The sequence below is a fragment of the Helianthus annuus genome, chromosome 3 (genome assembly GCF_002127325.2).
Source record: "Helianthus annuus cultivar XRQ/B chromosome 3, HanXRQr2.0-SUNRISE, whole genome shotgun sequence".
Classification (NCBI taxonomy): Eukaryota; Viridiplantae; Streptophyta; class Magnoliopsida; order Asterales; family Asteraceae; genus Helianthus; species Helianthus annuus.
Genome location: NC_035435.2, coordinates 170,126,748 through 170,137,663, shown reverse-complemented (window position 1 = coordinate 170,137,663; position 10,916 = coordinate 170,126,748). Strand labels below are relative to the sequence as shown.

The 10,916-nt window shown below is 36.8% G+C and overlaps 1 protein-coding gene across 2 annotated transcripts; it reads right to left on the bottom strand.

The window, feature by feature from the left end:
- Positions 1-529: 529 nt before the first annotated feature.
- Positions 530-9,982, bottom strand: LOC110930777 (PH, RCC1 and FYVE domains-containing protein 1). 2 transcript variants are annotated; one of them, XM_035987759.1, is made up of 10 exons: positions 9,668-9,982; positions 9,449-9,600; positions 7,949-8,035; positions 7,682-7,771; positions 7,528-7,608; positions 7,100-7,291; positions 3,933-6,068; positions 2,878-3,024; positions 1,584-1,969; positions 530-954 (listed from the first exon to the last, which is right to left on the bottom strand). In XM_035987759.1, exons 2-10 carry the CDS (start codon positions 9,500-9,502, stop codon positions 822-824), a joined length of 3,306 nt encoding a protein of 1,101 aa, XP_035843652.1. In that variant the 5' UTR covers positions 9,503-9,600; positions 9,668-9,982; the 3' UTR covers positions 530-821. The 2 variants fall into 2 exon arrangements, with proteins under 2 accessions (XP_035843652.1, XP_022029847.1); XM_022174155.2 differs by having other exon boundaries at positions 9,449-9,578.
- Positions 9,983-10,916: the final 934 nt, after the last annotated feature.

The following is a 10,916-nucleotide window of genomic DNA, read 5'->3' as shown; positions in this document are numbered from 1 at the left end:
CACGTATATTGTGTTTATTTGTTTATATAAGATGTGTAACTATGGTGCATAACTATATTAGCGCGACTTTAGAACACCACGCCGCGACATCATAATAGAGCGGCGTGTAGGTATGCTGCAGCATGCAATAGAAATATAATGCCTGACCAAACTTGAACAAATGCCCAAGGGGACTCTGAACGTATTGACAGGAGATGCAACAGTCATGTAAGTTGTAACTATGACCTTGACCCACAAATGTGAATGTGGACCATCTCGACTGTCTACTCGAACACATACATCTCAAGCATTCTTTAAATTTTCTGGTTGCATATATAACATGTAACCAGCGCTCATGGTTTGGTTCTACTAGTTTCGACACAAATTCTGATCACACCGCTAACTACACTTACCAAAAACGACAAAACCGAAACTGGGTGGGTTGACCGGGCGTGCCAGTTTGGGTTTTTACAGTTTCAACTGATATAAAAAGGACGTGTCGATTGTCGAAATGAAAATACATCGAAAAATAGAGAAAAACCAGTGAATATTAGTTGATAGCAAACTACAAGCAATCAGAAATATTTGGAGATATGTGACAACTTTGGAAGCTAAGAAAAGAAAAGTCAAAATATACACTGTAGCAGCTTTCTGAAAAACCTACAATGAATTTACATATTCATCAACCCTAAAAACCGGAAACAACGGAAGACAGAATCACAACCAAATCGATCTCTTCACGTTATACGAAACCTTTTCTTCCAACTAACGACAATTCAAACCAACGCGACACTCAAGAATAACAAGAATCGGTAAAAAAATCCATTTACATATGTGATGTGTCACTGTGCCAGGTCATCGCTTGCAACGCCTATGCTTGATTTATCAACCACTCGGACATTATATCGCTGATAAACTCTGGCACGATTCTCAGCCCACCACTGCTCTGCTTGTTTCTCACTGAATCGTTTCCGGCTGCATTCAATTAAAAAACTTTTACCATTCAATTCAATGTTTTGTGTGTTGAGCTAAATGAGTGTTTTTCATACTTGTTAAGGCTGCGAACGAACCGAACGAACACGAACAAGACCTTGTTTGTGTTCGTTTGTTAAGATATATATGTGTTCATGAACACTTACCGAGTGAGATTTTATGTTTGTGTTCGTTTGTTAAGGAAATGAACGAGTTCGTGTTCGTTTGTTAATTTTAGGCAACGAACGTTGATGATCACAAACTAATGTTCATGAACACAAATGGAAACAAACGAACACAAACAAGGGTTCTGAACGACACTTATGAAACATTTTATTTGTCGGAATTTTGAAGTACTTAAATAAAATATAAAAACTAAAAACACTAATGAACTATCGAACATAAACGTACCAAACGTTCACGAACATAAATGAACATTCACGGCCTCTGTTCATGTTCGTTCATTTAACTAAATGAATGAAATTTCTTGTTCGTGTTCGTTTGTTTAATAAACGAACGAATTTCCCACCAAACTGTTCACGAAACGTTCGCTAAATGTTTGGTTTGTTTGCAGCCCTAATATTTGTCCAAATTAGGTAGTTAGAGGGTCCCAATGGGTTATTAAAACATACCTGAAGCGGACCCGCTTAAGATCTATAATACCTCCAGGCAAAGACGTTAGTGTAATATAAACACCGGGTTCGTCTTGTTCAACCCATTCATCTTCACCGTCTTTGCTTCTATTACCATTTCTCGCTGCTGCTTCTGATTGAACCGCTTTGTTCTGGGCTGACCCGCGGTTTATGATAGAGCTTGATCCATTTAATACTAATGGGGTGTTTGTACCACTTGAATCAGGTTCTTTATATGATGGTGTTTGACCTTGACCATTCGGCTGGTCAACTAAAGCATTTAATAAGACATCACTTGAAGCAAGATTAGAACTGAAAGATGTGAAGGAAGGAGATTTAAGGTCGCGTGCAGCTCCCACTGGCAGCCTTTCTGCCATGTCTTTGAGCTATTTTTGACATACATAAAAAGAGTATAAAGAACATCAGTCAAAAAGTCAAAACATATGATGTCCTATTATAGTTATGTAATGTGCATTATATGTTTAGTGGGTTGTGAGCAGAAAACCGAACCGAAACTGAAAGAACTGAAAAAAACCGAACCGCACTAAAAACTGAAAAAAAAAACGAACCGAAATTTACGGTTTGGTTACAGTTTTTCATTTTATGAAAACCAAAAAAAAAACTGAACCGAGCCGAATAACCTAAAAAATCATTCTTTTTATTGTTTGTTATATATTGATTTAGGAATTAATTATATTCTTGAATGTTAAGTATTTATAATAAAAACATTAGCATGTTTATTTATCTTTGAAATGATTTATCCATTGCCTACAAGAAATAACAAAATTTAACATAAAAGATTAAATGATTTTCAAAGTATTATGAAGGAAAATGTCTTATTAAAAACTTTGGAGAAACATAAAAATAGAATAGATGGTTTATGTTAGGTTTATGTGAACAATATTAATTAAAAAGGTTAAACATAATAACTAAAATGTAAACATCTATGAAAGATTCTTAAATCTTGGATTATACTTTTTATTATTGAATCTTACGTAATTTTATTCTAAAAACCACCAAAAAACCAAACCGAACCGTTGCTAAAACCGAAAAAACCAAAACCGGATGATTTTCAATAACCGAACGTGCACACCCCTAGTCTCTATTCTAGAAAACCCTAAGCATTAACAATCCATCTCACGTTTTATCTATCACACACTTTGATCATGTACAATGCACAAATTCTAGTTGCAGAAAAGAATAAAAACTGAAAACTTATTCAATATTAGGCAAAACACGAGCAACGTATTTAACAAATAGAACACTTATAAAAGTTCAACAAGATTTATCTTACTTGTGCGGTAAGTGATTTGATCACTTCTTTTGCTGCCTTGCATTTTGAGGTTTCCTCTCCTGCAATTGTCATTGCCTCCTTCAACTGTTTAGAAGTTCTTTCCAATTCTATTTCTTGAAGTTTGATTTTACGGGTAAGATTTTCAACCTGAAATGCAAAACAAAATGAATAAATAGGCCGAACATATTAATCCATTTATGACTTATAGGATTATATCCTTATATAAAGATCTTTTCCTTTCATATTTTTACTTATCTCTTCATTTTTGTTGTGTTATTTGAAATATGTTCATTCTCATGACTTTGGATTAGAGGTGGCATAATGGACTGGTCTGATAAGTTGGGTAATGACTAATCTCTTTTACAAAACGAATCGGGTCAGTTCCGGTTGACCTAAAAATACTTCTTATCCAATAATTTTAAACCTATATTAATCATTAGTGTCAAATGTGATTACAAAAACTACGTATTTTTAATAGTTTTTTAAATAATTTAACTTGGGAAATTTTATGCATTAAAAATGCACTTTCTATAAGAGTAAAATGTCATTTGTCGTCCCTGAGGTTTGGTCACTTTCGCGACTTTCGTCCAAATGTTTGTTTTTTCGCATCAGGATCCAAAAGGTTTGAAATCTTGCCATTTTCATCTGCCTCGTTAACTCCATCCATTTTTTAACGACAAGTCAGGGGTATTTCCGTCATTTCATCTTGCCATTTTGATATAAATAAACAAAACAAATAGCTAAAATGACGAAATGCCCCTGACTTAACATAAAAAATGGATGGAGTTAACAAGTCGGATGAAAATGCAAGATTTCAAACCTTTTGGATCCAGATGCGAAAAAACAAACCTTTGGAGGAAAGTCGCAAAACTGGCCAAACCTCAGGGACGAAAATGGCATTTTAGTCTTCTATAAATCTATATACAAGGATGAAAAGTTATCACATAAGCCAAAGCAACCCATTCATAAGTAAATGGGTTGACAATTTGCCACCTGGCTCACCTCTACTTGTGTTAATTTATATATATGAAAGAAAAGATTGCTAAGTAATATACCTGTGCTCTTAGTGAAGTAACTTCTTGGTTTAGGTTATCATTGGTCCTCTTAGCATCATCCACGACGATCTTGGGTGAAGATAGTCCAGCCAAAGTTGGTGTTGGCGTGGTGGACCGAGGTGGCGGACTGGGCCGCCTGGATACAGGTGATGTGGCCCGAGAAACAATTCTCGAGCCCGGGACGGAAGCCGAGAAAAACTTTTTAGAAGAACCGAAAACTGGATTAAAAGACTTGGAGATACTGAGACCTCCCCATTGAGAGTTTCCAGAAGGAATAGGCGACACACGGCTGCTATTAAACTCTAGTTTTTTGTTTCTTCTAGATGAATAGTTTTCGGTTGGTCTCAATGGTTCCATTGAAGCTAATCTGTCTAGACGAGGACGAGATCGTAATTCCAAATTATCATTTTTTTCATTTTGCTCATTTAAACCTGGATTTATACTTCCTCTTCTACTCACAGAAGAGTGTGAGGAGCCATCGTTTTCACTAGCTTTCTTCAGTTTATTGAAACAATTATCACAAACGCGATACGGTTTGTTGGGATTCGGTGCCATAGATGCCCTGAGTGACTTCTTGCTACTGCATGAATGACAGAAAACAAGACCACAATTGTAACAGTTGTGGCGTTTTCTTTTGAAATTAAACGGTAAACGGCACCCCGAACACATAGACTGATCGATTCCCGAAACCCATTTATGAAGACATATAGCTGCAGTAAAATTAGTACCACAAGCAATACCTTTAACTTGTTTATCTTTTAAAGCTTCTACTAAAGTCGGATAATTTCTGTCTTCTGTATCTCCATGACCTAATCGACCATTAGCTCCTTTTCCCCATGTATAAACTTCTGTTCTTGAAGTTAACACCGCAACATGATGGGCCCCACAAGCTATTTCCTCTACAAAACTCTTGGAAAGCTTACCCTCAACGCAATACGGGGCCTTCCCGTCAGCTTTAGGGTTTCCAAGTTGACCGTAAACGGGACTGCCCATCGTATACACGTGACCGGAAGTGGTAAGGGCGATAGTCATGCTATGTCCACACGCCACCTGGCAGAAATTCGGCTCCACGAGTGCAGCAACACAAGTTGGTACTAATTTACTTTCTTTATCACCATGCCCTAATCGACCTTTATCACCATCTCCCCATGTAAACAGTTTTCCTGAAGAACAATTACTGGAACTCGAATTACCAACCATAACTTCTACAACTGCAGCGGTATGCCAAACGCCACAAGCGGCTCGTACGGTACGTAGTCCTTTTAGTGACTCGACTTCTCGTGGTATCGAAACACCTTTACAATCACCGTGTCCTAAAACACCGAAAGTCCCGTCACCAAAAGTGAAAAGCTGACCGGATGACGTCACGACAGCTGTATGCCATGGCCCACATGATATAAAGGAAACGTGAATACCTTCTAATGGACCGTTTACTCTCTTTGGAACCCAATGGCTAACTTCATTCCCATGTCCCAAAATCCCAAAATGCCCTTCACCCCATGTGTAGAGATCACCGGAAAGGGTAACGGCGCACGTGTGATACTCGCCGCACGCTATAAGCTCGATGTTTGTATTGCTAAGGGAATCGATCAACTTTGGATGTAAAACGTCTGAATCGATCCCGTGCCCTAGCCTACCGCCTAACTCTTCACCCCAAGAAAACATTTCTCCTTGTTTTGTAACTAATGCAGCATGCCTTCCGCCGCAAGCAACGTTTTGAACATCGAGGACTACTGCAGATTCCAAGGCTTTAGGTAACAAAGAATCAATTTTTGTACCGAGACAATTGCTGGCTTTGTGGGGTCCACCACCTACAACACCGTCACCGGTGCATTCACCCCAAATGAAAACATCCCCTAACGCGTCTCCGTCATCGTGGCCAGAACCATGACTTGATGAGCTCACAGCACTAGATAAGCTGACTCTGAAGGCGTCTACGCCCATTCCCCTTAAGTGGTTGTGCATGCTGTCTGACCCGCCAGACGAAACTGAATATGTCGAACCGTTTGTGGAAATGGGTGCGAAGAAACCCTTTGGAGGAAGCTTGTATATAATCTCGTCTGAAAATGTTTTGTCTAGACCATTTTTTGGAGGGCTTCCGAATGGACTGTGTAGGCTGAGCTGATCAATAGTGTCCTGAAATTGTAACATAACGTGGCATTTAACCATTGTATTATCACACCTGGAGGTCGTATGTATAGCATAGGTCAATTTGGGTTATCTTTTACCTCTGTATATATTTTAAAGAAAAAAAATACTTTAAAGAAAACAGGTAGAAAGTCCTCTAGTGTATATTTTTTTATGCATCAAACCTATCGAACAACTTTATTGGAAAAAACTATACCATAACTGGAATAAATAAAGTTCATGCTAATTATCTATAAAAAAAAATTAGACAATAGGTATGTCGGGACAACCGACCTAGCCTGGTTCAACTAGTACCAGAAATTTACCAGTTTTGACCCGACCTGTTACCCATTCACTTACCAATCGGTCAATTTGGGTTATGTTTTACCTACGAGTAAAAAAAGTAATATAAACTTGAAGCAAATTGGGTTGAAATGGCGAAACAGGTAGAAAGTCACCTTAAGTGTATTTATAATGCATCAAACCTCCTAAATAATTTAGTAAAAGAAATCATATTACCAGTGAGTCAGTGACATAATATAAGTTTCTTAATAATTTGGCACGGATGGTCCCTGTGGTTTACCAAAATGTTGAATTTGGTCCCTAGCTTTCCAAAAGTACACAGATGGTCCGCGTAGTTTGCACTTTGTAACGCATTTAGTCCCCAGCCAACAAATCTAAAGATTTTAGCATGTCTAAGTTAGGGGCTAAATGCGTTACAAAGTGCAAATCATAGGGACCATCCATGTACTTTTAGAAAAAGCTAGGGACTAAATGTGTTACAAAGGGCAAACCGCAGGGACCATCTTTGTACTTTTGGAAAGCTAGGGACCAAATCCAAAATTTTGATAAACCACAGGGACCATCCGTGTACTCTACGCTATTTATAATCAAAAAAACACAAAAAAAGTGTACACCAATTGTTTCAGATCACTGACCCGGCTGTTTATATATATACCCAAAACCTTACCAGTTTTAACTAATTACCCAACCCGCATGACACTATTTTTCTACCTCTAACAACACAAAATAAGAGGTACCTTTTGTGAGCTACTGCCGCTACCAAATGGAGAATGTAAAGGAGAGCTTCTTTGTGTGTATGTTCTGGGACTAGCTTCAGATGGGATTTCATCACTTCTTGGTTCAGTTCTCCAATTTCTTTGATGACCACGTGATATTAGCGCCTTAAGGCCACTAAACCATACCTCAGCTTCATCTTTATCCTTACAGATCTAAGTAACCAAAAATAATTGCATGAATATAAATAGGAATTATCGAAACTTATTGCTAGATTGGCAATCGTTATTAGACGATATTATATAGATTAATATATTAGAGGGATCTAGATGTAAATGTTTTATGTATTAATATCCTTGTAATTGGAATACATAATACAATACGATCTTTTACCAAACTTAATTATCGTGTACTAAAAAAAATCAACGGCGTAAAGAACTGGCAGTCGTACCAAATCCAGAGACCTATCGTTGTATATTAGCGAAAACGATTGATACTCCTTCTCAGGCCGTGGGTACCTTTGAAAGATTGGCTACAACAAAATGATATCATGGTAAATATTCATAACAATAAAAAAATATAAATGGGCAAAGCAAATAACTTACAGTTCGTTGCCCTGATACAATTCTGGTGACATGACTTAGTCTTAGTTGTTTTTCCTCTTTCCCAGAAAACCATATAAGAATAGACTCATCCTGAAAAGAAGAACAAATTAATTGGAAATACCAAAAAAAAAAAATACACAAATGGAATGGAAATCATTCATATATTGTGACAATAACAAAACATATTATAATGGGAATATAATATAATTTCACATAAATAACACCTATAGGTGGTACTTACTTACAAAAGATAGAAGTCAAACTTACATTAGCCAGCCTGAAGGGACAAAACTTAGGTTTCCCCCTTCTTCCATACTTGAGAAGATAAGCCCCTTTTTTTAAAGCAGTAATGGCCTGTGGTACATATAATAAAAGACACTAAGTTAAACAGAATTCACCACATTTTGTGTTAAAAAGAGAGATGATAAAACATGCATCTAAAATAAACCTAAACAGAAGTATTGTTACATGTTAATCCTATAAGCATAACATGATTCCCTTGTTATCATTGTTCCATTATCAGTTCTGCCCCTTATGTTTTACTATAGCATAATGTAGTAGAATACTTTTTACGAATCATTGTTCCATCTTTTTAAACAGAGCTTATTAATACTATAGTAGTATTGAAGACATGAAACAAAATTTTGATCTCAGAAATGGGATAACTAACACGCCACGCAGACAATATAATCATGCATAAAATTGATCGGGATTACTTGATGATTTCACTCCTACAATGCATGAAAGCATAACTGCCAAACATATTATTAGCTTTTGAAGAAAAAGAGCCCACACAGTGCTAACAGCTTTGCACGTGTTAAAAGTGTTCTCCTTTTCCCTTCTTTGTGTACGTTCTCTTAATCCCTTACATTCTCACATGTAACAAACAGAGTTGTGAACTCCCATAAGCTAAACTCTCAATCCTCCACATTTCCACACATCCAGAAACATATTCATGTGGGTACATTAGGCTTACATAAGAAAATTTTGCAGAGTATACTTATGGCTATATATAGAAATAATGATACATTCTTGCATGACTTTTGGTATATCACACATACATATCTTTTGCTTATATAGATTGTTATCTAGTTCTCCTTTCAATACTCTGTTTAGGGCTTACGTCTTCTATGCAATTCAGGAGGAAAAGGTGGGGGCAGGGACAAGGCTGTAACCGGTAGTTAGGGTCATACATTAAACATACAATAAGGAAGTAAAAATGATTTGTTCACCATTATCATATGTTTGAAAATGCTAAATGTAGGAAAAGAAAGTCAACCGATCGATCACCCATGGTCCAACTACAGCATAAAGAATTGATGGCTTGGTGCAATCCTCATACCACTCGTAGTAAACGCACTTAAGCATGGTCACAGTGTCACATAATGCATTTTGTCAGCAAACATATGAAAATGAAGGAAACACAAATCCCCTCTTTAAGTAGCACAGGCCACATTCAGCATCGATGCACTACCCAAGTATATATAATACAGTCAACAGCATTCCTTTATATTGGCTTAAAAAAACTCCGAAAACGATGATTGCACAGTGATATAATACATTTAACTTCTCCATTCTATAACAGCACAAACACAAATCTCAAGCCACACCATACCATACCATAACTACACCTAAAAACCTAACAAATCACTATTACAGGTAACTAACTAACTAATAGTCCATAACATCACATAAACTGATAAAAACACAATAATATCATAACCTACAACAATATCCGAACCTCAAAATATATTAAAATCAATTTACCTGCTCAATGTCCCTTTCAACTTGCCCTCCGGTCCTACTAACATCCGAACTCATGGTCTATTCGCAACAACAATCTCAAGCATTCACTGATTCACGTACCAGCATCCACCGTAACAATCAACATCATCTCCTTCTCAATTGCACAAATTAACCTAACCTCAATTCCTCATGCAATAAATCAATCGCAATCTCCAATACAAATTCACGTAGTTCCTTTACCTGAATTAAACACGATTGAGCGCCAAATCGCCAATGAATTGCCCTAACTGTCAACCTCGAACAGCAACAAATCGTGCTCAAATTGTATCAATTTTGAGCTGATTTGAGATGGAATCTGTTAGGTTTTGCATGAAACTTTATGTGTGTGTGTGAATTTGTGTGATTGCAGGTGTGTGAGAGAGGTTAGATCAGCATGGAAAGTGAAGAAGAAAACCTAAAATTTGGTGATTGATCTGGTAATTAGCAGGAGTTTAGAGAGAGAAAGTAGAGAGAGAAAGAAGAGTAGTGGTGGACTAAAAGTAGTCCTGAAAAGGGGAGTCCAGTCGCGTTTTAGTAATAATAATTATTTTTAATAATCAGGCTTAATCCATGGATAATTATACTCGATAAAATCATTAATTAAGGAAAAAGTGTAAATTTTATTATTTTTATAAGTCTACTTTTAACCTTTAACATCAAACTTAACTTTTAACATCAGATTTGTAGGTTTGAGTTAATGGTCCGGGTCGAACATGTGGGCATATTTAGCTAAATGAGTCATGTTTATGTTACTCTAAAAGATTCATGAGGGGTCGAACATGTGGGCATATCTAGCTAAATGAGTCGTGTTTATATTACTCTAAAAGATTCATGAGGTGACCTTTTTATAATTTTATAGTTTTTATTTTTAAAAGTGGGGGGGGGAGGATATTGCACGGTCCTCCCAACCGCTGGAGTGATCTCACTCCACAAGCTAGCTTAGCCCTATAGCTGCCTGGCGGTTACTACCCAACCGGAAGCGAAAGCCTGGAGGGTGTGCCTGTCAGGATTCGAACCCAGGTCCTCTGGAAAGAGGTGGGTGAGGTTGGCCACCGGGACACCGCAAGTGGTTAAATATAATAAGTTTATGTCATAGTGTAAGATGTTTATAAGAAATACCAAATGCAAGTAATGATAATCAAGTTTTATAGTTTAAATATAATAAGTTTATCTTTGTTTGTACTTTTTGTTGTAAACTAGTAAATTATCATGCGCGTTGTCGTGGCGTTTTGAAAACAAAAATACGTCAAAACATATTTCAACTGAAAGCGTACATAAAAATAAGAAGAAAACGTATTATATTTGACCCGACTTATTTCCGGGGGGAAATTACGTTAAAACATAGGCAAACCGAAAACGTACGTAATGATAAGCATAGGAATATATTATATTTGACCTAACTCATTTCCGGAAAAAAATTACGTCAAAACGTAAATAAACTTGAATTTAT